The 26,235-nt window shown below is 52.7% G+C and overlaps 1 protein-coding gene across 8 annotated transcripts in view; it reads left to right on the top strand.

Moving 5' to 3' along the window:
- KATNIP (katanin interacting protein) overlaps positions 1–26,235 on the top strand; it is a 193,286-nt gene that overhangs the window by 149,158 nt on the left and 17,893 nt on the right. For all 8 annotated transcript variants that reach the window (XR_012000598.1, XM_026011061.2, XM_026011060.2 and 5 more), the window contains 4 exons: positions 9,974–10,841; positions 16,824–17,549; positions 18,346–18,551; positions 20,745–20,823. Coding sequence is in view for 7 of the 8 variants with exons in the window: in XM_026011061.2 (XP_025866846.2) it covers positions 9,974–10,841; positions 16,824–17,549; positions 18,346–18,551; positions 20,745–20,823 (1,879 nt within the window). In the remaining variant the exon portion in view is untranslated. The remainder of the gene's footprint in view (positions 1–9,973; positions 10,842–16,823; positions 17,550–18,345; positions 18,552–20,744; positions 20,824–26,235) is intronic.

Below are 26,235 nucleotides of genomic sequence, written 5' to 3'. Positions count from 1 at the left end.
AGGCCCCCAGGCAGCACGGGAAGGAGAGGCAAGCTTTTGCAAGAAGGCAAAACAAAAGCCTTCTCTTTGGAATTAGAACTTTCAGAAAAGAAGAAGCTTTGCCAGTGGACAGTGAAAAACGAAGACCTGATCACAATTAAAGAAGCTAAAGGATAGAGTTAAGGAAGTAGACACAAGAGGTCTAAAGATTACTGGTTGGGGGGTGGGGCGGGCGGTAATTGCTTCTGCTGTTAGTCTAAATGGATAGAACTCTAGAACACCTAGCTTCCCTGAATTGTTAGCACCATCCTTAGATGTATCTAGAGAACCACAAGGAGATGGACAAATTGCACCAATTCTGGTTAGATTCAGGACACGGAGGATCTATTACTTGTAGGCTTATTTGAAATATGTGGATTTCCTGTATGCTTTAAAGCATAAATGCTAAGTCTTCTACTATATGCTAAAACAAAACAAAACAAAACAAAAACACCAAGGTGTTTAGGAGCCAAAGGGCAGATTGGGATTCAGACCAGACTGCTCCCAGCAGGACAAATGCAGAACCAGGATAGAAGCTGAGGCCCGTGTGCTGTGCTGTGAGGACTATAGCAGGGACGAGCAGTAGCTGGGCTGGACAGATCTCTTTGTAGGAAGGACTGCTTACCCACGTGCAGGTGCCGGTCTAGATAAATCCCAGACCCCCTAGGGGGTAGGGCTTCCCTCTCTCCTGCCTCCTGCCCACCTGGGCCAGCATGGATTCAGTAACTGAACCTATTGATTAAAGTTCTCAGTCCCAGGGCTAGTGTATCAATCAGGATTCTCTTGGCAGCAAAGGACAGAAAACCTAATTAAAACTGACTTAAGCACAAAAGGGAGTTCATCGGCTCACATAACAGGAGAGTATGGAGTGGCTGGCTTCAGGCATGGCAGGATCCAGGAGTTCACATGATGTCATCCAGGATCTGCCCCCTCCTTCATGCATCTCTGCTTTCCTCTGCTGGCTTCATCCTCAGGCTCCAGGGAGTGGAACCTAATGATATCAAGACTCCTGATTTTAGCAGCCCTTGCAAAAGAGATTGTCCTCATGAAGGCCCCAGATCTAGGGCCCAGGAGCCAGGCAACCTGGGGTGGGGCTCACAATACCCCTCTGAATGGAGGTTGGGGGAAGGATGGATGCCCCATGGAAAATTGAGGTTGCTGTCTCCACGAGAAGGGAACATAGGTAATAATATCCAAACTAGGTCTTTTTTCTTCTTCTCCAAGAACACACAAGTCACATGCTGTTGAACTAATTCATCGGCTCCCAGATCTAAACTTTTTCCAAAGCTTAACTTCTGAACCAAGCTTCCATCATGGCCTCCAGACATCTGTCTTTGGCATTTCTGCCCAGCAAGGCACTGATACTCCAACCCCACACACCGAAGCCCTTGAGGGTCTGCCCCAGCTGGTCCTGTCCTCTGCTCCCTTTTGCTGCCTGCCACAGCATCTCACTCCCACCTCTGAGTCCTCCTTTCTTCCCCCTGCCCCTCTCTGCCAATCATCCCTAAGTCCTACTTCCATTGCCAAAACCTGCCTCCTTCCAAACCCAGCTGCTCCTTACCCCGCCCCCCGCCTTCTGCCTACTGGCCCCTAAGTGGGATGCATCCCATATCTCTGCTCCCCTCACTCAGCTGCTCAGCCCACTGTCTCATCAGCAGAGGCTTATCGATCCCCCACACTTGGCTGTTGTGCTGGGGCCAAGACTCAGACACGCTGTCTGCCCCTGCCAGCTCACACCCAGGCAGGGGGGTCCAGAGGGATCAAAAGCAAACCACAGTTCAACGGGGCCAGTGCAGTGATGGGGGATGAACCAGGGAAGGAGCTGGGGGCCTCGAAGCTTGCAGGCCTCTGGGGAGTGGCAAGGTCCACGGCCATCACATTGTCCTGGTACATTCTGGGAAGGAGGCCGTGACAGAGACTGTGCCCCCACCAACCAGGCAGCTCACAGACACATTTCAGCCGGCTCACGTGGGGTTTACAAAAATTCTCTGATTTGCCAGCTTTTAAAAATTGGGAGGTTTCACATGAAAATATGGACTTTTGACTTTTACTGAGAAACAAAGATCTGGTGACACCAGGCCACATCCACACTTGGGAGCTTCAGGGAAGCTGAATCACGGCACCACAGTCCCCACTACTCCCACGAGACTCCGTGACACAGTGGCGCGCTGTTACACCACATTGCCGCTCCCAGACCCCAAAACTGGCCCTCTGGCTCTTCCATCCTTGTGTAACTTATCTCCCTCTGGTCCCCAGAAAGCTGTTCTCTTTGCCATGCCTTTGCTCCTGCCCTTCCCAGAATCCAGAATGCCTGGACCGTCCAATTATAAACCCTGCCTTCGGAGACATCAAGGTCCTTCTCTCTTCCCACGCAAGCCTGCTGCACACCCCTAGCCTGCCCTGGGCCCCTTCTGGTGGTCTCTAGCCACACCCTTCCAGGCACCAAGTCCCATACTTCCCTAGGTGTTTCTCAGTTTCCCAAGCCTCTGATATCTGAAACCGGTGTCCCCTGGTCAAAGCCATCCCACCCCATTTGGCCCTCACTTTGTTGTTCAGCTTGTGAACCACTTGACAACATTTGAAAATTGGCTTTTGCTGAAGTGGCAACCTTCTCTGTATGGCATCTACCAGCTGGAGCTGAGTAGCCCCTGGGAACCCTCTGAACTGGTGGGTGTGTGTTCTCTAGCTCATCATAGGCCCCGCACCCCTTACCACCACTGTGGCACTATAGGCACAGACCATCATGAACTCCTTAAGATGAACCTCGCTTTCTTCCTTTGCATCCTGCACAGGCCAGGACCACGAAAGGCCCCTGCGTGTTATGTATTAGATTAAACAAAATTGCAAGAATTGCATTCTGGGGCCTCAGCCCAGATCTAGTTGAGTCCTGGCCTGAGGACAGTGAGAGGGATTCCTCCTAGGCCCGCTGCCAGCCTCTGCCTGGAACAGGGGGCTCGCTGGACTAGGCCTTAGGGGAGCAGGGAGTCTCTGGGCCACGCGAGCCCCTAGCAGCCAGCCTTGGCAGGTACGTCACACCCAGGCAGTGGACTGAGTACGAGGCAGTGATGGTAACTTAAATTTCTTGAGCACATGCCGTGTGTCAGGCAGCATGCAAAGGACTTTGCATGTTTCAGCTCATTTATTTCACCCAGCAGTCCTATGAGATGGGTACGGCATGATTAGCTCCATTCTACAGAGAGAGAAACTGAGGCATTGGAAAGCAGAGCAGCTTGCCAGTGGTCACATGACTACCAGGCCATCTGGTGCCCATCACATGGTCCTGCCTTCCAGTAGGGACTGTGGTCGCTGGAGAGCCATGCCCTGTCCAGGCAGCAGTCACTGCCCTCTGGCGCTGGCCCCGTGATGCCAGGTGGCCTGAATATTCCAGAAGTGTGAATTGGCATGTGAAAGCTCCCAATATTTAGATATTATCAACTAGTTTTGAAAATTTTAACTGCTCTGGGAGGCAGACCAGCACAGATTCAGCTGTCGGGCCTCTAGTTAGTGACCCGATCTGTCACATCCCATCCACACCTGTTGTCCCAAGTCTGTGATATTGGGAGGGCCAGGGTGCTTGGCCCAGAGCCCAGCATGTAGTAAGTAGGTGCTTGTCAAATGTCACAGCGTCTCACCGTCTTCTTCCAAGTTTCTACATCAAAAAAATGGTTCTCATTGCTCTTCTTCCCAAGGGACGTGTAAAAGGCCATTAAGTTCTCCTCCGCATAAAACATTCAAGTTCAGGTACTCCAGGAAGGAGCACGTTCAGTTCCCAGAGCTAGGCCTCAAGAAAGATCAGAATTAGGCCTGTACCCTGTCCTTGAAGGTCTTACATCCACATGAGGACAGGCACACACCTGTGGATGCTCACCGGCTAGAGGTGCAGGGTTCCAGCTGGTAAGCCCAGCTCCGAGAGCCCAGAGGAGGACCCTCAATTCCACCTGAGGGGGGAAGAGGGGAAGAAGGGATGGAGGGGCAGGGGATTCCTGGAGGAGTCAAGCCCCTGAGCCAGTGCCTGAAGCCTGCATGTTGGCCCCTAGGCAGCGGCGGCTCAATCCCCAAGGCCCCCCATTCTGGATAAACCTTATATCAAGGTGAACCCCTTCCCAGTCAGCCCAGAGCCCCTAGGTCATAACAGAACCTAAGGAGTGTGGGGCACCTTCAGCATGGCCCCCACAGGCTGCACATGTATGAGGCCCAGCTTCTGTGCAGATGGGCTGGCTCCAGCTGGGTGCCCGAGCTGGGGTCTGCTTTTAGGGGGCCTGCCCGGCCTTCAGCACTCGGCCTAGCCACACTGCTTGCTCCCAGCGTTCTCCGGGTGTTGTCAGCTATGCTTAAGGCAGGCGTTTGTCTCTGGGGAAAGTGCTTCATGAATGCAAATGCCCACACCTCTGCTGGGATTGTTGTCATAACAGAGCTGCACCGCCATTAATCTTTGCTGAGTGGCGCGTGCGCTCATTGGAAGAGAGATGTCATTCGACACTGGGGCCAAGGAGGAAAGTGGGCTTGCAAAGTCAATTAAGTTACATAGATTGAAATAATATTAATATTGTCGTATTCAGAATGCATGACAGTCTCAACATGGTTGGTTCTTGTCAGTTGTGTAAAGAAGGACAGTATAGTTGGGGTGTGAACAAGGAAGGATGCTCCCATTCACCACACGCCAACCAGAGGGTTTCAAGGTGTCCCTTTGAAAACCCGTGACAGAGGGGCTTGAGGCAGCGTCCACAGAGGCCTAATGGTAACTCTAGTTAAGTGAGGAAGGAAAAACCCCAAGGAAGCAAGGAAGCACACATACACAGCTCTGAAGGGTAAGGGGGTAGGAGGAGTTTTACCCTGGATTCTTTTTTTTTTTTTTAAGATTTTATTAATTTGAGAGAGAGAGAACAAAAGCAAGGTGAGGGGCAGAGGGAGAAGCAGACGCCCCACTGAGCAGGGAGCCTGATATGTGGCTGGGACCCTGGGGTCATGACCTGAGCTGAAGGCAGATGCTTTACCAACTGAGCCACCCAGGTGCCCCCACCCCGAACTTCTTGGAAGCCAGCCCAGGGAGGGAAATGGGGAGAACTAAATGCCTGCTTATTGTGGCTCTTGAAGCAACAGAATCTTGTCCCTGTATCCATGCCCATATGCAGATCTTTACTGCGGGGACACCAAGGAACACAGGCCTACAAAATCCTCAGGCCGGCTTCCTGTACACTACATGTGCATCTCACGTGGGTTCTGACCTCGCCCCCAAGGTGTGGTGATGGGGACGTCAACATGTTGGTAAATATGGAGGAAAAGTCTGAAAGGACACCTGTGCAGGCCCTCCCACAGCGATCACCTCTGGGGGTGAGGGAAGAGTGAGGACTTAGGGAAAACTAGAAATGGGGTCAGAGCTCCACCCAGGGCAAGTCATTCTGTCAGTGGCCAGGCCTTCTCGTGGTCTAGCCTGACCCAAAGGGAGATGCCAGGCAGAGTGGCTCCCCACACACCAGCAGCATGACCTCGGGGAAGGCTGAGCCTCAGTATCGTCATCTGCAAGAGGGGCTCTGAGGCCCATGGCTGTGTGAGATGATGCAGCCTTTTGTTTTTTTCATACTTGGAATCCCCAGTGAAGTGACTACTACTTGCTCCCAGCCAGGGAGCCCACTCTGATGATCCTTGGGCCAAATCCGCATACAGACATGGCTTGTTTGGCCTGCGGAGTGTTGGAAACTTGCCAGATTGAAGCACCGTCAGGCAGAGCCTGAGCCTCCCGGCTCCCCACACACACCCCCATCACATCCTGAGGTTCCACCTTAATGCATCTCTCCCCCACCTGCCTGGCCCCTGCGGGCCTGAGAACCAGGCACCCTGCCTCAACCTGCTTCCCTCCTTCTGTCCCCTCCTCCACCACACGTCTTGGCGGGAGCTAGGCAGCAGCCGGCTAGAGGTCAGGTGGTGCTCCAGGCTGTCCGTGGAATGTAGACAAACACACTTTGGAAGCCAGACATCTCATTGTGAGAGCCCGGGTGCCCACCTCGTGACTGCGCCGGACCGGAAGGCCTCCCCACCACCCCCGTCACCTCTTGAAATGAGAGTGTTTCTGTGTCGCCAGATGTTTCCGTGGTGGTAATTGTGCAGAACGAGTCGTTGAAGCTGCCCGTGCTGTCCTTCTCGAATAGCTGTCTCCTGATTAATTCACAGCACGCACTTGCTCTGTGCCTCCACTAAACAGAGAACACATCCATATAAACATGTAAAAGAGTGCTTTGAGAATCGACTTTTCTGACAGTCGGCAAATAGTAGCCTGCCATCCCGCAATTGGATGATTGAAGCCGAGTTCCTGTGGTGTAACACGGGCTTGATGCTTCTCCTTCTAAATTGCTACAGAAACCTCTGTGGCTGTAACTTGGTGAACTAGAAATTTAGTTAGAGCTTACTCGCCAAGCTGCAGGAAGGCAGAGGGTGGGGAATGAGTAGAGATGGACACCCCTGGGGTCTCAGATCCTATATCTCAAAAGCAGATCAACAGCCAAAGCAAGGTGGAAACTGATCTAGAGGTGAAACAACAGGCTGCCATTTTTCTGATCAGATTTATTCTCAGGAAGCAGTCAGAGAGCAGTGCCATCCTGGAGAAGAATACATGTGTTCATGCTCTTGCAGTTCCAAAGCAAGTGTTGAGTGCCAGCTATGTGCCGGGTACCTGTTGGGCCCTTGGACAAGATTGGTAGGGCCTCCACTGTCTTGGAGCTGAAATTTGAGTTGTGGGGGTTGGAGACAGTATCTAAGCTAAAAAGCTGATAAGACCATTTCAGAGACAGGAAGGAAATCAAACAGAGCGACAGGAGAGAGGGGACTGGGTGGGCCGGGGACTCAAGAGAAAGTCACTCAGGACTATCTCTGGGAAGACAAGAGGGAGCCCGCCTTGCAGGTGTCTGGGGCAGAACATTGCAGCCCAATGCACAGGTCCCAGGGTGGCCTTGAGCTTTGCAGCATCACAGAGCAGCAGTCAGACCAGTGTGTTGGGAGTGAGGACAAGAAGGGGAATGTGATAGGAGCCAGGGTCAAAGAGGTCTGCAGGGGCCAGATCACATGGGCCTCATTTTCCACTGAAGGGAGCTGGAATTTAATCTCCGTGTAGTGGGAAATTGCTGGGCCATTTTAAGCAGGGGGCTGCCGTGACCTGATAAGTTGTTTAAAAAAAAAAAAAAAAAGACTCGCCGCTGTGTAGACAAAAAAGTGTGTTTGTGTTGAGCAGGAGCACAGTGACAGTGCAGAGAAGAAACGGAGGCCAATTGGGAGGCCCTGATCTTTGTCTCAGGGAGAGATGGTGGCCACCCTGGGGTGACAGGCAGCAGATGCTCAGGGACAAGGGGTCAGAAATTCAGGAGGGGTTTTGGAGGTAGCCCGCAGGGGGCTTCTGACAGGTAGGATTCATAAGTGAGAGAACAAGAGGAGGACTCCTAGGTTGAGGCATCTAGTTGAATGCTGGGACCACTGTTAAGATGGGCGAAGACCAGATTTGGAAAAGTGGATCAAGAATTTGGTTTGGGATGGGGCACCTGAGTGGCTCAGTTGGCTAAGTGTCCAGCTCTTGATTTTGGTTCAGCTCATGATTTTGGGGTGCTGGAATTGAGCCCCGTGTCAGGTGGGCTCCATGCTAGGGGTGGAGTCTGCTTAGGATTCTCCCTATCTCTCTGCCCCCCCCTTCCCCCTTGTTCACTCTCTTGTTCTCTTGCTGAAGGAAGGAAGGATGGATTCTGTTTGGAGCATGTTATAAGGTTGGGACGCCTGTTTGATATCCCAGAAGAGAGATCATGCAGTCACTTGGCCTGGTGGAGAGTTCAGGGTTGGAGATTAAAATAATTAAGCAAAATTAAAATAATCAGGAGTCATCAACACAAAGATGGTATTTGGGACCTCGAGCCCGGATGAGAACACCTAGTGAAAGAGTGCGGGGAGAGCTGGAAGCCTGGGATGGAGCCCCAGGGCAGGCAAAGAGGAGGAAAAGCAAGGACCCTGGTGCTGCAGCAGTGAGAGCAGAGGCCAGAGGGAAACCAGGTGAGCACAGGGCTCAGGAGCGCCGAAGGAAATCTGTAGAAGGGGAGTAACCTGATGAGCCACCGCCCCAGCTGAGGACTGTGCATCTCCCAGTGGATCTGGCAACCTGCTGAACCCTACAACTTATCAGCCAAACCAGGACACTTTAGAGGGTGGAAAATGGGTTTTATGAGTGATTACACCAGGACAACAGGACAACATCCGACTTGTCCCAGACTAACAGGGAAGCTTCATCACCCCGGCGATTGGAGCCTTGCCAAGGAAGGATCCACATAGAGGCCCAACTCGGGTGAGGCCAGGAGACAAGCGAGGAGGAGCATCCATGACAGTGACCCTCAGAGTTGAACAGACAGATTTTGGGGCACCCCTGCAACAGACCACTCCTCAGCATAAAAATGAATAAAACTATGAATTCACACAACGCAGTGAACCTCACTTCTGCTAAGTGAAAGAAGTCAGGCCAAAAAAAGTACATGGTACAGGCTTCCTTTTATATAAAAATTCTAGAAAAGGCAGCATAATCTGTAGTGACAGGAAGCTGATGGGCGGTTGCCTGGGGGTGGGAGTCGTGGGCAGGGTGGGATTCCCTAGAGGTACAAGGAAACTCTGGGGGTGACAGATGTGGAGATGATCCACCTTAGTGTATACATGTGTCGAAACTTACCAAGTTGTACGCACGATTTACGGTATGAAGCACATATTCTATTTCTCGAGAAAGCTGATTTTAAAGAAAGAGTTTTGCTCTAAAGGGGAATGGACAAACAGGGCAGTAGCAGGAGGAGGTGTGATTATATTTTAAGCACGAACAAAGAAGCGTTCAATGCCCGCGTGCTGTGGGGGCGCAAGGGTTGTGGGGAGGAGGAGACAGGAAGGCTAAACCAGGGATCCTTTTGTGAAGGCTTCTGTATATATGTCATGCTGAGGAGTTTGGAATCCATCCCATCGGCCTGAGGTTCTCCACCATCCATGTGCCAAAGAATCAGCCAGAGAACCGTCACCAGGACAGCACCACACCACATCCCCTCCGCCCACCTCTGGTTGCAATTGGGGTGTGGCAGCCCGTGGGCAGGCGGACAGGGCACCGCCTCAAGTGCTCCCAGGTCATTCTGCCTTTCGAGAGCCACCAGTGCCCTCAGCTTGTGTGCTGAGGAGCCAGTGCCCCTAGGGGCAAACTTCATCAGCAGGAAAGGGGGTCAGTGGATAGATACCCCAGCCTCCCACCTTGGGAGGGACGCTTCTGAGGTGCGTTCTGTGGGTTCCTCCGAGTGCCCCAGTGGGATGCCCCATCTGCATACAGGAGGGACCAGCTCAAAAACTGTTGGGGGGTTTTCTCCTATCTTATTCCCCCTACTCCCTCTTGGGAACAGCTTCCAAATAAACAACCTGCACTCAACCCCTGCCTCAGGCTCTGCTTTCAGGGCATCCAAAATATGACCCCCATGGAACCAGGGGCTCTGCATTTCATGTGCACATCAGGCTTTCCTGAAGCAGAGGTCCCAGGAACCATTTATTAAAGAGCAGGCAGCGAGAAACAAGAACAATTTGACAAAGAGGAGTGACCGGGCCAGCTCTGCTCTTGTAGAGAGTGAACTCTGGCAATGTGAAGTTGAGGTTGAAGGCAGCAAGAGACAGGAAGCAGGCAGACCAATTAGCAGGCTATTACCAATGTCCCAGCAGGGAGTAATGGTGAGAAGGCAGCAATTGGGGCCGTCTCTTTGTGAACATCCTTTGATTTATAGAGTCTGTAAGGGTTCACCCAGAAATGACACTGGCTTTATTTAACATCCCTGGTGCTATAGTTTTTTTTTTTTTTTTAAAGCTCATGTTTCTAGCACTCCCCATTTTTCTTTTGGATCTCCTACTTCCAAAATGTGATATGTCCGCCTGATGCCACCACGCATCTTCATTTTGTCAAATCTTGTGTTTTCAGGATCTCGACATTGGTGCCAAGAACGTGAAGCTCTACGTCAATAAAAATCTCATCTTTGATGGCACGTTAGACAAAGGAGGTGGAGAGGCCCCGGCTGACCGCAGCATCCTGGTGGTCCTGAAACCCGAGAGCGACGAGAGCAGGGGAAGGGCCCTGGGTGCCCTCTTGGGAGAAAGCAGAGATGCCCGCAAGATGGCTGGCACAGATGGGGAGCTCTCGCAGCCAGCTGGAGCAAGAGCGGATGTAAAGGTTTCTTCCCAAGGAAAGTTATTTGGCGAAAAGATGAATCCTTCCGACAACACGAAGGACAGTTTGTCCAAGTTAGATGAAGACGTGAGCTGCTCAGCAGCCCCAGCCTCAATGGGTGGCGTGCCCAGTGCTCCCCTGCTCTGCCCCACTGTGGAACGCCCTCCCCTTGACCCAGAGCTCTCTCTGACCCACCAGCTGGAAAACCTCATGGGCAGAAAAGTCTCTGAGCCGCCAGCAAAAACCCCATCCTGGTTGCAACCTTCTGTCACAGGGAAGGGCAGGAAGCAGGGAGATAGGAAGCCCAAACCCCTCTGGCTGAGTCCTGAGAAGCCACTGGACTGGGGAGGCCAACTTCCATCAGACTCCATCATTGACATTATGGGGGAGGATCCTAAAGAGACAGAGGTTGGAGATAAAGGCCCCAGGCGTGAGCCAGGGCGGTCAAGCAGCTGGAATGTCATTGCTGGGGAGAGAGCCCAGAAGGTGACCCCCAAAGTCAGTGACAACTTTGACATCTTTAACCAGCCCTCCAGCAGGGAACACCCTGCTAGTGGGAGGAGGGGCCCGAGGAAGGACACCCTCGTGAGCAGTCACAGCGATGGCCAGCCAACTGGCAGAGGTAAGCTCGAGAAGCAGCCTGACTCAGGTGCCACCATCCCTGAGCTCAGGCCGCTGACTGGCATGATACCATTTGGCTCCATGGACCTCTGTTGCTTCATCTGCAAGGCAAGGAGGTTCTTCTCAACCCATGGTCACAAATTCACTATCTCAGGTGCCACAGAGGTGGCAGCAATGAGCAGAACAAGCAAGAGCCATTCTGCATGTTAAACTCCTCAATATACTTGTCATTGCCACCAAGTTATATCCCCTTTGCTCATTTTTCTTGCAATGTGGTTTTTCCAGTCTCAGCTCTGTTATTCCACCTCTGATGGAGACATAGGTCTCTAATGACTTCACTTTATTCTTAAGCATACCATCAGAAAAATAACACAAATGTGATGATAAATAGCATTTGGCACTTGCCTGGGTGTGGGAAGTACTGTAGGGAGTGGTGAGGTCTGTGGTGCTGGAGAGGGGCAGCTGCTCCTCCACTTTCTGGCATTCAGCAATGTGAGGCCAATGTGCCAGACCTCCCTTCTCCTTTTTTAAAGAGAAATCAGAACTGTAGAATATTATTCTTCAATATTGGCACTGGATTGAGATTATTTTTAAACCTGTATGTGGGTCAAAAAAAAAATCTGCTGGGAGGACTCACCTGGTGTGTGAACTTTGCAGTAGATTATATCTGAGGAATCTTTGAAAGGTTGGGTTTCTAAATATTTGCACTCAGATTTGGCTACTGGGAGGGTATGTAGCACAGCTGCTAGGAGTCAGACCATTTGAATCCAGCCTCTGCCATTTCTAGGTCTGGTACCTCTAGGCTGGGACTTACAGACCCGGGCATATCCACTTTTGGAGCCTCGGCATCCTCATCTGTAAATGAGAACAAGCCACCTCCCCCCTTCTCAATGTTGTGAGGCATGAATAAGATGATGAACCAGAGCCTGGTGTGTGGGAAGTGCTCTGCAAGCACCAGATCTTAGATCCTCTGAATGGAACCCCACTCCACCCCGCACCGCTCAGGAGTCAAACCACCTGGGCAGTATCCACCACCAACCCCCCCATCCCCAGTGGGCAAGTTCCGAAACCCCTCCAAGCCTCAGTTCCTTTGTCTGTAAAATGACGCCAATGATGTCCATCTCATGGAAGGGTAAAATGAGACCATATGCGTGCAGCGGTTAGCACAGTACCTGGCCCACGGGAGCACCCAGCAGGAGTTAGCTGCTTCTGTTTATCGTCACCACTGCCCCCGCTCTGTGTTTTGCCTCCTGGTGTGTCTGTATGTGAAGCCAGTGTTTCTGTTCCCCAGTGAATCAGGTCAACATCTAGTCTGTCACTGTCCAGAGGACAGACCCCAAAGGTCTGCATGCAGCCCAAGTCTGTGCTTAGACATGCAGAGAGTTGGTGGCTTCTTTCAGACTCCTGAGGTCACACAGGCCACCGAGGCATGTCTCTCAGATGCCAGGTGCCTTTCCACCTTCTTCTTGGTAGAGCTCCCTCCCCCACCTCCCCAGCCTTACAAACTTCTGCTGTCCACCCTCACCTGGACTTTACCCTGAGACTGGGTGTCAGGGAGGAGAGCTGAGCAAAAGAACTGAGAAGCTCTTTGAGGGCAGAGACTATGTCCCATCTGTATCGGGGTCCCCAGGACCCAGGTGCCCGACACGTGGTGGGTCCTCTGAAGCATGGAAGGGATGGCGTAAAGAAAAAACTTGGGTGGCTTGATGCATGGCATGTTGTGTTAAGCTAGGCTCTGTCCCAGGCACATTACTCAAATGGTTTAATTCTCACACTATCCCCATTTGACAGATACAGAAAACGTGAGGTTTAAGTAACTGTCCTCAGGTCACACAGCCAGGAAGGGCTAGAGCAGGATCTGAACCCAGGCCATCCTGCTCCAGCATCCATGCCTTGAATTACTAACCCTATAGAGCCCCATTACCGCAGCCTCCTGACCAGGGAGAGCCAGGCAATCTAGAGCCTTTCTGGTAAACAGACCCACAGAACCTCTGGGAGCTCCAAGGTGAAGGGTGTTATTCTAACCTGTCCACATTCAGAAGATTTTTGTCTCATTTTAATTTCTTTCCAGGCATTTCACTGCTTGGCTTAATGACACATTGAGAACCAAGCCCTGGAGATTTAATGCTTGTTAAGCCAGTCATGCTAAAAAGGAAAGTTGCTTAGAAATTTTAAATTACCCATTACATAGAGCCAAATCCCACAGCCATGCCCTTCAGGAAAGGCATGGGCCTGGGCCCTCCAATTGCTTGTAAAATGAATGGCTGCCTGGGTTCTTCCCTGGGGCCAGAGTCATTGTTGTCACAGAAAGAGAGCCCGAAATCCTTTTGTCCAACAGAGCATCTCATTGTAATGTCATCTGCATTTTGCAAGAGTAGGCAATAGTGGGGGTCCATGAGCTAGAGGTGAATAAAATCGCACCTGCCCAGTTTGAGCACAAGACCTCCAGAGGCAGGAAGTGTGGCCACCCATCAGCTGAGATTGGAAAGAGAAGCAGAAAGCCAGGGGGTACCCAGGACACTTCTCCCTGACTCCCCAGGGCTGCTGGGCCCTGCCTCTGCCACTGTTCCTCACTCTTCCTTTCTCTGCTCTGTGCACAGGGCAGGAAAGACCCGCAGCCCAAGAGTGACAGCTGCCCAGCTCTGATGCCCATAGTCTCAGGGGAGAGACTGATTGGCTGATGTAGGTCAGGTGTCCACCCCTTGTCCAATCAGCTGCGGCTGGAGGGCTGGTCACCTTGAACTCACATGGCTCTGTTGTGTCTCACTGCATTCCTTCTCGTTCCCCCTTTTAGTAATGGTTAGCACATACCACACCGTGGTGCTCTTGATTTTTATAAGCTTGGGTTTTGAACTTTACAGTTTGCCCCCGCCAAGGGGTAGTTTTAAAGTCTTCGATCCTGTCATCTTATGCTGATGGTCCCCCCCCACCAACCCCCCAGACTGTGTTGGGTGCAGATTAAAGCAGCAGCTTTCTGGTGTCCATTCCAAGCCATGGGTAGGAATGTTGACAAAGATAAAACAAAGCTCAGATCCTTGCCGCCCCCACCTCCTGATCCCGGGGACTAGTGAGTCATGTGTTCTCCTGCAGACAGTGCCCTCAGCCTGCTGTCACAGCCCAGAGGTCCAGGAGCAAGCCCTGCACCTCTCTGTTTTCAAAACCCAGAGCGTACATCTCGGAGAATAAATCCGAAAGCAGTTGCAGAGCGAGAGCAAAGTCCTGCCTTTCTTGCCAACCCAGGCCAAGTCCCTGACACATGACGTCTGTTTGCTGTCCTCAGCTCACTTACAGACCAACCCAGGCCATTCATTGCAGTTGATGGAAATCAAATCCCAATAAACTGATGTCATGACGATTCATCTGGGAAGTTCTTTCTGCCAGATGTTAAGCCTCACATCTGGAGGAGAGGAAGCAACTCCTGGGGTCTTTTTTTTCATGGCAGATGAGAAGGAGGGGAGAGGGGAGGACAGGTATACAGAGCTGACAGGTGGAGGGGGGAGTCCCTGGGCTCCTGGGCCCAAACCCACAGGTTGTGTAATGGTGATGCCAGCCGTCTGTCCCTGGGCTGACAAGCACGCACTGAGCACTCCTCTGTACCGCGTTCTATGCTAGGCATTGATTGGGACAGTCTAGGGAGCAGGGCAAAGAAGTCCTCCCCGAGGAGGAGGGGGACGAGGAGGGCCAGCAGGGCAGAGGGCACCACAGGATGGGCAGGAAGAGGTTTTGTCTGTGGAATAGAAAGGCCCACACGGCGGAGCTGATCTTTAGGAAGGTTAGTGAAGCCGGAGGGCCTCACCCAGGACCCTGGTCATTCCCAGCTAGGGGAGACAATGCCAATTGGAGGAATTAGTGGCAGATTCCCTCTCAGGCACAGGGAGCTTGAAGTGACAGAGTGGACACCTCTGGACCTTCGGGGTGGGGTGGGGGGGTCGCTGGGCCCAGAAAGTGGTGGCTGAGGAAGAGAAGCCAGAACTTGCCATAGAAAATTGAGCAGCGCCTGCCTGGCAACTAGAAGCTGGCTGGGTGAGCTCAGAAAGGGAGGGCAGTGTTGAGAGGGGACCCGACAGGGCTGGGCAGAAGCCCGGGGTAGGGCTAGGGGGTGGAGAGGCTGGCAACAGCAGCAGTGGAGAGACAGGAAGCACAAATGCTCCCAAGCCCTGAGCCAGCAGAGGAGGGACTGTCAAGTGGGAGACTCCACCTGGAAGTCATCATGATTCTGTATCTGGTTTGCAGAAAGTCAGCTCAGTGGAGGGTTGTGGGAATTACAGGACTCTTACAGAGGCCACCGGGGCTCTGGCTTCAGGCATGGCTAAATCCAGAGGCTCAAATGACATCATCGGGACTCTCTCCATCTCTGCTCATGTTCCCTGTGTTGGTTTCGATATCAGCCAGGATCCCCACCCCTCCACCCCACCCCACCCCACCCCCGCCACTCACAGCATAGCAAAGTGGCCACTGGCACTGTCCAACATCCTGCCACCTAGGGGCGCCAGTTTAAAGAGAGCCGCTCTCTCTCCATAGCTCCTTTCCCCACCCAGAAGGACAGCTGGCAGCATTCGCCTAATCTGGATGGTCTGATGGTGGGGGCATCCCCAAAGGAAAATCAGGAGGAGGGCAAGTGGGTCTTAGGTGCGCCAAACAGGTAACTCTGCAGAGCCCCCCACCCCCATAGCAGGGTTGAGGGAAGGTGGGAGTGGGGAGGGCCCAGGGGCTGCAGCCGAGGGAGGGAGAACATAGGGCGGCCTTTGGAGGAAGCCACGAGATCAGGTCCAGCTTCCCTTTTCTGTCCAGTAGGAGAGATTTATGCATGTCTGCAGGCAGAGAGAGGGCAAGGTGCCAGTGGGGAAGGGGTGACAGAGGGTTCTGGAGAGAGAGGATAATTGATGAAGCCAGGCCCCCTAGGAGACAGGCAGAAAATGGAGTGCAGGGCACAGTCCAATATGAAAGGAGGAAAAACAGAACGTCAGTGTCCATCAGCTGCTGTTTTTCCAGAATGACACCCTTCCATGGCACTTAGCCACAGCGTGGCTGTGAGGACAGGCCGCTGCGGGGGGTGCATGCCGGGGCTCTTCTGTGCTACAGGGAGGAGAGTGCGGCCTTCAGAGCTGGCCCCCTCAGGGCCAGGCCCGCGCTCCGCACCTGCTGGGACGCAGGCTTCCCTTCTTGAAGCCAGCCTAGCCACACAGAGGAGTAAACTCCTTACCTGTATACCTGTGTTGTTGGCAATTCTTATAGCACTTTTTCTTGGTTATAAAAATAGTACATCTGGGGAGCTCAGAAGATCAGGTGACGATGAAGAAGCTAGAAGTCCTTCTGACTCCGCACCCAGAAAGCAGCACGTTTACACGTGGGTGCCCACTGCCCATAACCAGGGTCTGTGGCGGCCACAAGAGCACAGCTGGCTTCTCCCCACCTAATGTTCTTGTGCGAGCGAGCATTCCACCCGTTCTTTGAAAATATCCTGAGTCAGGTGACAGGGCGGCCTCAGAGCAGCCCCTCTCCCTGCTGACTCAGGCGCTGTCGCCAGGCCACCCCGTCCTGGGGGTCTCTGAAGTGTAGGATGGCTTCTCTGCAAAGGTTCTCACACAACAAAAGGTCTGCCCTTGATCTGCATGTGGGCCACATTCTTAGAAAATCCAAAGTACATTGAAAAATGTTTTGCATTTTTTGCAAAACAACCAGAATCGAGACTCGGGTAACCATAATCAGTGTTTACCAAGCTGAATGTTGGCGTGTGACCCGAGGCCCAGAGCGTCCTGTGCAGGGCAGGAGAGTCCCATCCTGGTCCCACTCTGGTCAAAGGCCAGGAGGGCCTCTAGGCGTTGAGACAGCCAAGAGCAACACCCCCCCACCCCTGATTTCTAGAATGCCCTCCTGAGGGCGACCCCACCTAGCCGAGAGCTCCCTAGTTGGGACGATCTGTAAGGGTCCCCACTCGCACACCTGCCGCTAACGGGGCTCCACCCCTCCTGTGTTCTTCCAGAAGACACCCAGTCCGCCAAGACGCCGCTTCGCTCCCGGTGCTGCAGCGAGCAGGAGCACACGCTGCATGAGTCCTGGGACTCGCTCAGCGCCTTTGACCGCTCCCACCGGGGACGCATCTCCAACATGGAGCTGCAGGGGGACATCCTGGACGAGTTCCTGCAGCAGCAGAAGGGCAGCCGGCACGGCGAGCAGCTGCTCCCCGGCAAGGAGGAGAAGCCAGAGCCAAGGAGAGGCCCGGAGGACAGCCCCGGAGAGCCCGACGACGGCAGTGACTTTGAAATCCCTGTCTTGCCTTACGGACAGCGCCTGGTCATTGACATCAAGTCCACGTGGGGGGACCGGCACTATGTCGGCCTCAACGGAATAGAAATATTCAGTTCAGAGGGGGAGCCAGTGCAAATCGCGAACATTAGCGCAGACCCCCCTGACATCAATGTTTTACCTGCCTACGGGAAGGACCCCCGCGTGGTCACCAACCTCATCGATGGGGTGAACAGGACCCAGGACGACATGCATGTCTGGCTGGCCCCCTTCACGCTGGGCAAGCCCCACTCCATCTCCATAGACTTCGTGCACCCTTGCCAAGTCGCCCTGATCCGAATATGGAACTACAATAAATCTCGGATACATTCCTTCCGTGGCGTGAAGGACATCACCATGCTGCTAGATGCGCAGTGCATCTTTAAAGGAGAAATCGCCAAGGCCTCGGGGACCCTGACGGGAGGTACAGTATGTCTGTAAGAATGTTCTGGAAGCCCCTACCTGCTACCCGCTGAGGCTCTGAGGAAAGACAAAACGCCCTGGCTAGCCAGTGACAGATGGGTCTCTCTTCTTCCTGGGCCTGGCTCACTCCTCGCTTTTTGTAGCGTGGGGGGCACAATAGCTGACCTCATTTAAACTCCTCCACTGGGTGCAGTCCTTACTCCGCTTCTGCCTTGAAGAAGAGGGGATTCTTCTACAAGCGACTTATTTGCGGGTGCTCCCAGGAGAGCCTGTGGTGCAAGGAGAGAGACAGGATGAGAATGGGAGACGCCAGGCAGGGCGAGGGCGAGGGGGAAGCTGAATCGCAGCCTGGTCCCGAACGGAGCTCTGGAGCATAACCTCCTGCCTTAAGGCAGAGCAGCAGGGCTCCCCAAGTTTGGGGGTGTAACTCCCATGCCCTTCCAGGCAAACCTCCAGCCCCCCAAAAGGCATCAGCAGGCACCTGGGTGGGGCCCCAACAGCATCTGCTAAGGTGCCTCCCCCACACCTTAGAAGCATCTCTCATTTCAGGCCGGATCACGACTCTCATTAGGTTAGATCCCTTCATTAGGACTAAGTGGTTCCTGGGGCATGTGAATCCCATTTGCAAATGTGTGAATAATAATAAGGGAGGCTTCCTAACACAAATCAGGAACTGGTGGTGGTTGGGGATGGGGTTTTTAGCACAGAGGTTGGTGGGTCTGGGTCCCTGCTCTCCAAACCATTGTGATTCGGGCGGGGTGAGTTGACTCTTCCTCTCTCCCTGGCATCCCATCCAGCCCCAGAGCACTTTGGAGACACCATCTTGTTCACGACGGACGATGACATTCTGGAGGCCATATTCTGCTCAGATGAGACCTTTGACGTGGATGTGGCGAGCCCCTGCAGCCTGCAGAGCGAGGAGACGCCCAGGAGGCCGAGCACCGCCGACAGCGATGGGGGGGACAGGCCCTACACCCGGGCCGGCTCGTGGGCTGAGGACCGGGTAGGACTGGGGGGGAAGGGGGCCCCCGGAGACATTTCTCCTCCTGACTCCAAGTGGAACAGGAGGGATGAAGATGGATGGCCTTTAAGCTGCTGGTGCTACTGTTTTGACATTTCCCATTTTTCTACTTCATTTTTTGGTCCTCTGTGTCATATTTCATTCTCTAATTATGTTTTATTTTTTTATTTTTTTTAAGCAAAGTGAAGAAAGTATTCAAATTTTAATCAAAGCTAGGAGAAATCAGTTCTGCGTCATCTCTGTAATTTAGAGGTTGGCAGTCTCAGGGGAATTTTTGCTTTGGGTTGCGGTTTGATCGCTCACTGTTGTTTCTGATGGAAAGGACTAGGAACGCTTTTAATAGGCAGCCTTAGAATTAAAATAATGATCACCTCACCATCATTTTCTGCACACGTATGGCGATCCGGTGATAGAGCACCGTGTCACCCTTACAAGTAGGGATCACTAGTATCCGCATTTGAGAAATCAGGGCTCAGACCCGTTAAGTGACTTGACCAAGGACACACAGCAGGAACGGAACAAGGCTAGAACTTGAATGCGTGACTCCAAAGTCTGTGTTTTTAACCTCATAAACCAATTTTTTAGGAACTGAAAGACGACATTCAGGGGAAAGGTCAGTCTAAGTGAAGAACCAGTAATCTAGAGAGCCAGGACACCCAGGGATGGTCTTGAGGCCCTAGGAGAAAGAGGAGATGGTTACAGAGGGTGGGGGAGGGGAGCGGGGACAGCTGGAAACCAGAGGACAGAAGGCAGGGCCCGGCAAGGTCGTGAGGCTGTGGTGTGCAGATCCCCACTGTGTTCACTGGGGGTAAAAATCCGCAGGGCCAGGCAGAAGTGTCATGCAAGACTAGGGGGTGCTAAGGCCCCTGCTTCTCAGGACAGACGGGAGCTGCTAGTTCATGTTGGTAGTTGTCCTGATTTCTTCCGGGAGAAGCCAGAAATCTGGGCTTTTATGGAAAATGTCCCAATTAAAAACCGTTGGCAACTAAGTGGGAAGGCTTTCAAACCTTCTGTGAACCACAGCACGTCTGTGGTCTAGAAGTGATTCATGGGTCTCCAGTCGGGAGCTGACCTTGAAGGCTTCCTTTCATGTGCCCAGCGTTTTCCAAATGCTTCTAAGGGTCTCTGATCACATCCAGCCTGGGAGGGACAGGAAGGAATCTTCGCCGTCTCAGAAACAACGAGCCCGTGTTCTGGGAGGCCAGTGTCACAACCCTAGAAAGTGCCAGGGCTGGAGCCTCACCTGCCCTGTTTCGGTGTCCAGGTCAGTGCAGCCACCAGAGAGAGATCCACCAGGGAGAGTCCCAGGAGGCTCTGGGAGGGTAGGGAGCCCAGGAAGGCATGAGAAGGCACATGGGTGCCAGGACAGTAGCCTCCCCTGGTGGCCTGAGGCTGCTTGGTGTCGTGCATGCTCCTGGAAGGCCATCTTCCTCACCCTCCTCCCCACAGCCAGGCAAGAAAGGGCCTCAAGAGGCTATGTCTAAGGGGCCAGGCCGAGGGTTCCATGATTCCTGGGACTGAAACACCATCCCCACCCAAAAACTCTAACACCCGGACAGCCAGCTTCCCCTCCTTTTGCATCTCAGCCTCCTTGTCTGCAAAACAGTATAGGCCCTTTTGCCTTAACTTATGGTGTAGCAATCTAATGAGCAAGATGTACCCATGAGATCTGGGAAGTGGGGTGTGGCTGCCCCCTCTGCCTGCCTGTAGACCAGGCGTTCTTTATCCTGGCTTCCCTTGGGAATCACCTGAGGAGCTTTAAAAAGGCAGATTCCCAGGCCTCTCAGGTTGAGGGCCACTCTCTGTGGTTGAATTTTTCCCCCTTCTTCCCTCCCTCCATCCCTCTCTGCTGATCCTCCTCCCTGCCTCCTTCCTCAGGCTCCCTAGGTAAATATCTATTGGGTCTTTCTCTGCTCCAGAAAATCTGCTCACCTTAGCTGATGGCCTCAAACTCCTCCCCTACCAACAAGAGGTGCTGGCAAGGACTCAGACACACAGGGGTTTCTGGGTCTGCCCATGGTATCAGTCACACAGCTTCCATGGTGGCAGAAAATGCAAGAAAAGATACAAGGGAGTATCTGGGGCTCGGGGTGGATAGTAGCATGGCCAGCCAGCTGTACGGGTATCAGAAAAGTCACCTACTTTCCTTCTGCTTCTCCCTTAACCCGTGTGTAGATCCCGGGGCTAGAGCCGCCACCCAGTCCCCCTGTCCCTGAAGTAACCACGCCAGAGCCGGGCATCTACCACGGGATCTGTGAGTATCCTCTTTTGGGACAGTGTCCAGGGGAAGAAGCATCGGGGGCCAGGGAGAGCCATGGCTACTGGGTCAGGGACCCTTGGACAGTTGGGCAGGTTGTACATGGCACAAAGATGCCAAGCCACGGGATGAATGGGGGTAACACAGCCTAGACTTGGCTCACTGGTCGTGGCAGGTCTACATCACTGTGGAGGAGCGACACCTCTCTGCAGCAGGCCTTTCCAGAAGGGCACTTTTGTATTTTGAGTGCAGACATCTTATGTGTTAGTTGTAGCCCTGACCCAGGAGGCTGCAGCTAGAGCCCAGAAAGCATAGAACAGACGGGAAGAGATCCGAGGCATCTGTCAGTCCAGTGATTTGGGACCTTCAAACCCAGATGCATGCATAAAAGAAAATCTGCATCTTCCCCATTTCAGGTGGGGCGGGGGCAGCAGGAATACTAGCCCAGGGTGCTGGGTCTTCTGAGAAGGCAGAGATTTGGATATTTATGTAAAATCTCCAAAAGTTTAAGTGTTGGGTGGCTAATTTTATGATATTTTTAAAACTCCATGTCTGTGGCCTCTGAGCAAACCCCATCCGGGTTTCACTGTGTCTGTTCCCTCTTCTTTTCCCCACTTACCCTTCCAGCCACTCCCTCCCCGCTCAGTACACACGCTCAGCCAGCACCTGTGCTGCATCCTGGGGAATCTTCAGACCCCAGGCCCTGGCTTATGGATCTCTCTCCCCTGCCCCGTCCAGGAGACTCTGTCAGCCACTCTTTGCTGGGGTTCCCTGGGGCGAGCTGTTGAGGGAGGGCAGCAAGCAGGACGGGCAGAGGGAGCCCTGGAGCTGCAAAGGCCCCTTGAACCGGTCCTGAGTTGAGTGAGGGGTCAGGGCTCCATGTGTCTGTATCCGCAAGTTTCGGGATGCGGGCTGCCTCTGGGGACAGGCAAGGCCAAGGAAGCAAGGGTGGGAGGACTCAACTGTGAGGCTGTTGGCACTCCCCTCCCCTGGAGGAGTGAGTCCTTCAGTCCCAGGGGTGGGCGTGGGACCCGGGCACCACCCCCCAGCAGCCTCAACACCCCTTTCTCGAGGCCTTGCTGTCACCCACTTCCTCCCCAAGAGGCCTGCCCACCTGCCCAGCGAGAACCGTGTCTGCCTCCCTCACTTCCCAAAGACAAATTCCCTCTTAGAAGGGGAAGATACCTGACTTGGAGTCCTCATGGCTCCTCACATTCCAGAACACACTCTCAATTTCTCTCACTTAGTCTGAGACAACAGAGAATTTCTAGAGCCAGCCTAGGGCAGGCAAAAGCCTGGTTTGGGGCTTGGTTTTTCTCCCACTCAGGCACCCTGCTGAGGCTTCCCCTGCCATATCTCAGTGAACACTCCGTTCTTATTGGGTCCATACAGCTGGATCTGGGGGTGCAAATGATGTCATCATGCCTTAGTGTTTCCCTCCTGCTCTTTGTGTTGTCTTGCTCTCTCTTGCCTTTCTCCCACTTGGACTCATCCACACAACAGGTCCCCCTGGAAGCCCTGGCTTTACGTTCACGTTCTGGCCGGCAATCCCAGATAAATGAGAGCCTTGGTTCCCAGGGAGTCCAGCAACGGGTCCAGAATCAGGCCTCCTCGGCCTGGCTTGGTCACCTGCCATCTGTAAGCCAATGGCTGCGGTTCACTGTGGTGGGGAGTGGGGGTGTGTGAGGTGCAAAACTGGGATTGGCCACACCTGAGGCAGAGGCACATCCCTGGAGCCCTGAGACCAGGGGTCAGCCGCCCCCTGGAGCCCTGGTAGAGGTCAGAGTGCCACAGCCAGAGAAGGAGGGAAAGGAGGCTGGCGGGAGGCAGCCACCATCCCCTTCATCTGATCATTTCCCCAAAGATGCTGTCTGTAAATGTCCTTCCTGCTGAAGCGGCTTCTGACCTTTCTCAGAAATGTATTTCAATACCTTCGGGAGTGTTGCCCTGGAGCAGAGCTCAGAGCCCTTGTTGCCGTAAGGAACGTGCGATTTCTCAGCTGCTCTGCTCAGTAGGAAGGAGAACCTCCTGACCAAGCATCCTCTGCACTTTTTGGAGGCATATGATTTCCGAATCTCTCTTGTCTGAACCTTTTTGTTTTCCCCCACTGTCTCAAATCCTCAACCCACTTCACCAGCCTGTGCAAATGGAGAGAGCTTTGATAACGTGACCCGGGGGGATGCGCTGGGGTTGGTAAATATGGCCAATCCTATTAATGTTTTGAAAGGGGATATATGACTTGCTAATTTGCAGATGACACTAATTTTGGGCGTTTTGCAAATATCAGCAGTGATGAATAGGAAAGTAGCTGAGAGAGTTGAAACGTGGGAGAGAAATAACAAAATTAATTTCCATTTATATAAATACTAATTGATACACCAGAGGAAAATGAATATAGAACGTGAATATTAGCTCAAACAGGAGAGCAGGCGCTTTTGGAGCAACCCCAAATTAGATGTCCTTGCAGTCCGTCGTGCCAAGCAAGCAAAGGGGGTGGCTGGGGAGAGGCTGGGGGCCACCTCTTGTTTTGCCCGGGGGAGGTTGCATTTCTCCCTCACGGTGATCCCCTCATCCAAATCCACTCCCTCTGCCATCGTGCACTCTGCCTCTCGGGACCAGTGCCCACAGCCACTTTGTCGCTTGGGTCAAAAACATTTGTCTCTTTCCTTCCCTGCAGAAACCACCAAACATCCTGGTGGTGCTGTCTCCAAGACAGATCCTGAATCTGTCCGCTTCCCCCCGTTTTCACCAGGGCCACCCCTTGTCCAGGGCACCAGTATCACAACAGCCTCCTCCCTGGTCTCCCTGGAGAGCCTGACCCCCAACCCAAGTGTATTTTCCAAGATGCAGAGGGGTTCGAATCAGCTCCCTGCTTCAAAGTCTAACCCTCCCAGTGGCTCCCCACCACAGACAGAAGAAAATCTGGACTTCATGACATGATCTAGCAACCCCCCACACCGGCCCTTCTGACCTCATCTTCTTCCACTGCCCCTAACCACAGGTCAGATTTGTTCCTGTCCCAGAGCCCCTGCTGCCTTCTCAGCCTGGAATGGTCTTCCAGGAATGCTGAGGAATGATGGCTTCCTCCTTATCACCCAGGTCTCAGCTCCAGCATCACCACCTCAGAGAGGCCCTCCCTGACTGCTCCCCCATCCATTTAGTCACTCCCTGACAAGTCGTGCCTTTTTGTCTCCATGCTATTTGTGGCTCTGTGGAACTTTCCTATATGTCTGTCTGTTATATGCTCATTGTCCATCTTCACTGCAATGGAAGCTCCCAGAGAGATTCTGCTGTGTGTTGATGCCTGGATTTCCAGGACCGAAGACAGGGCTTTGTACATAGTAGATGATCAATGAATATTTGTTTGCCATTCACTATGAACTTGGTGAAACTCAGTGCTTTTATTTTGTTTTGTTTTTAAAGATTTTATTTATTTATTCATGACAGACACACAGAGAGAGAGAGGGAGAGACACAGGCATAGGGAGAAGAAGGCTCCATGCAGGGAGCCCGATGTGGGACTCGATCCCGGGATCCCAGGACCACACCCTGGGCTGAAGATGGTGCCAAACCACTGAGCCACCCGGGCATCCTAGTGATTTTATTTTGATTCATTTACCCGTGATTATCTACTGAATACCTACTCTTCAACCCATCATTTATCTAAAAAGAAGAAAAAAAAAACTTTTATTGACTGTCTATTTTCCAGATACTGTCCTAGGCTCTGGGGATACAAAGGCAACAGAGCTCCTCCCCTCAGGGAGCTTCCATCTTAGTGAAAGATGAGAAAACACACAAGTAAATGAATGAAGAATACATTGTCAGATAGTGACAAGTGCTGTAACAAAAAATAAGGCAGGAGCTGGTAGGGAGGTGGTGCCATTTGAGCGCATATGGTCAGAGAAGGCCTCTCTGAGGAGATGACATTTGAACACCAACTCGAAATGAAAAGGAGTATATCGATTAGCTTTCACTGCAGACAAAACCAATCCAAACTTGAGTGGCTTAGCACAACCACTGTTTAATCCATGACTGGCTTATAATTCCCTGGCTTGCCTGAACTGTCTTCATCTAAGCTGGCTTGGCTCTCCTCTTCAGGGCCTGCTCACGGGTCTGGTCAGCTAGCAGATGGGCTGGCACCTGAATGACCTCGGATGTCTTCATTCCAAGCAGATGGGAGGCTGTTGGCCAGAGAGATAGGGAGACCAGGCTCACCTGGTTCCTTCACATGGCAGACCTCCCAAGTGTGGTGAGAGAGGACAAGCCCCAGTGCATGTGCGTGCTTTGCATCCTCTGCCCATACCACCTCTGCTTCTCTCCCATTGGCCAAAGCAAATCACCAGGCCCAGACTCAGGGAGTGGACTCAGGGAATGGAGAAATGGGCTCCCCTGTCTGGATGGGAGAAGCAGCAAAGTCATGCTGCAAAGCATCTGTGGCCATTTTGCGTGCCGTTGCTGCTATGAGAAGCTAGGATGTGCCCGATCCCATTGCTGGTCACATCTTTTCCATCTACCCCCAAGATGCTCAGGGCTGCCTTGGCCCCATGGAGAGCAGAGGGATCTGAGAATGACTTATAACACGCATGTTGGAAATGACGTGTAAGAGAAGAAGCCAAGCTCCAGGGAGGCTGGGTGGCTTGGCCTCACTTCCTAGCCATAGGGATGCCCTGCGGCCTCCCTGGGCTTCTGCTTCCACACCTGACCTGAAATAGGTGGGACCACGTGACATCCAGGCAGCCTCCTTCCAGCACTAAAGGGTTGGCCTTCTGTGAACGTTGCAAAGAGTATGAGTTTTCTAACACAGTCCCCCAGAAGGGTGGTAAAAGAGGCTCCACATTCTCCCAATGTAGAGAGTTCACTGGGCCTGGGCTTGCTCTAATGGGAGACCAGTAAGAAAAGAGAAGTTTTAGCCAAATATCTGACAGAGCCTGACCAAGGCTTCATTTGGTTTGAGCTATCTGGGCAAATGGATGACTCACCTGGACAATATGCCCCAGGACCACAGAGGGTCACTTCTAGATGGTCTCTGGTGGAGCAGGGGTGAGGCGGCAGCAAAAAGATGGGCATACCTTTGTAGGTCACTTCCTTACTCTGAATCCTGGGAAGTCTTGTGATGGTGCCCAATTGGTATGAAATGCCCATTTCTGATGTGCTGTATAGATTGATGTAGCTGCCTCCATGTAGTTACTTTTTTTTTTAAAGATTTTTTATTTATTTGAGAGTGAGAATAAGAGAGATCACAGAGGGAGAGGGGGAAGGAGGCTCCCCACTGAGCAGAGAGCCCAATGTAGGGCTCGATCCCAAGACCCTGGGATCATGACTTGAGCTGAAAGCAGTCGTTTAACTGACTGAAACACCCAGGCACCCCTCTGTGTAGTTACTTATTAAAATATCCCATCTATACTGAGTT

This window comes from Vulpes vulpes, chromosome 3 (assembly GCF_048418805.1).
Source record: "Vulpes vulpes isolate BD-2025 chromosome 3, VulVul3, whole genome shotgun sequence".
NCBI lineage: Eukaryota > Metazoa > Chordata > Mammalia > Carnivora > Canidae > Vulpes > Vulpes vulpes.
This window is presented reverse-complemented; position numbering and strand designations above follow the sequence as displayed.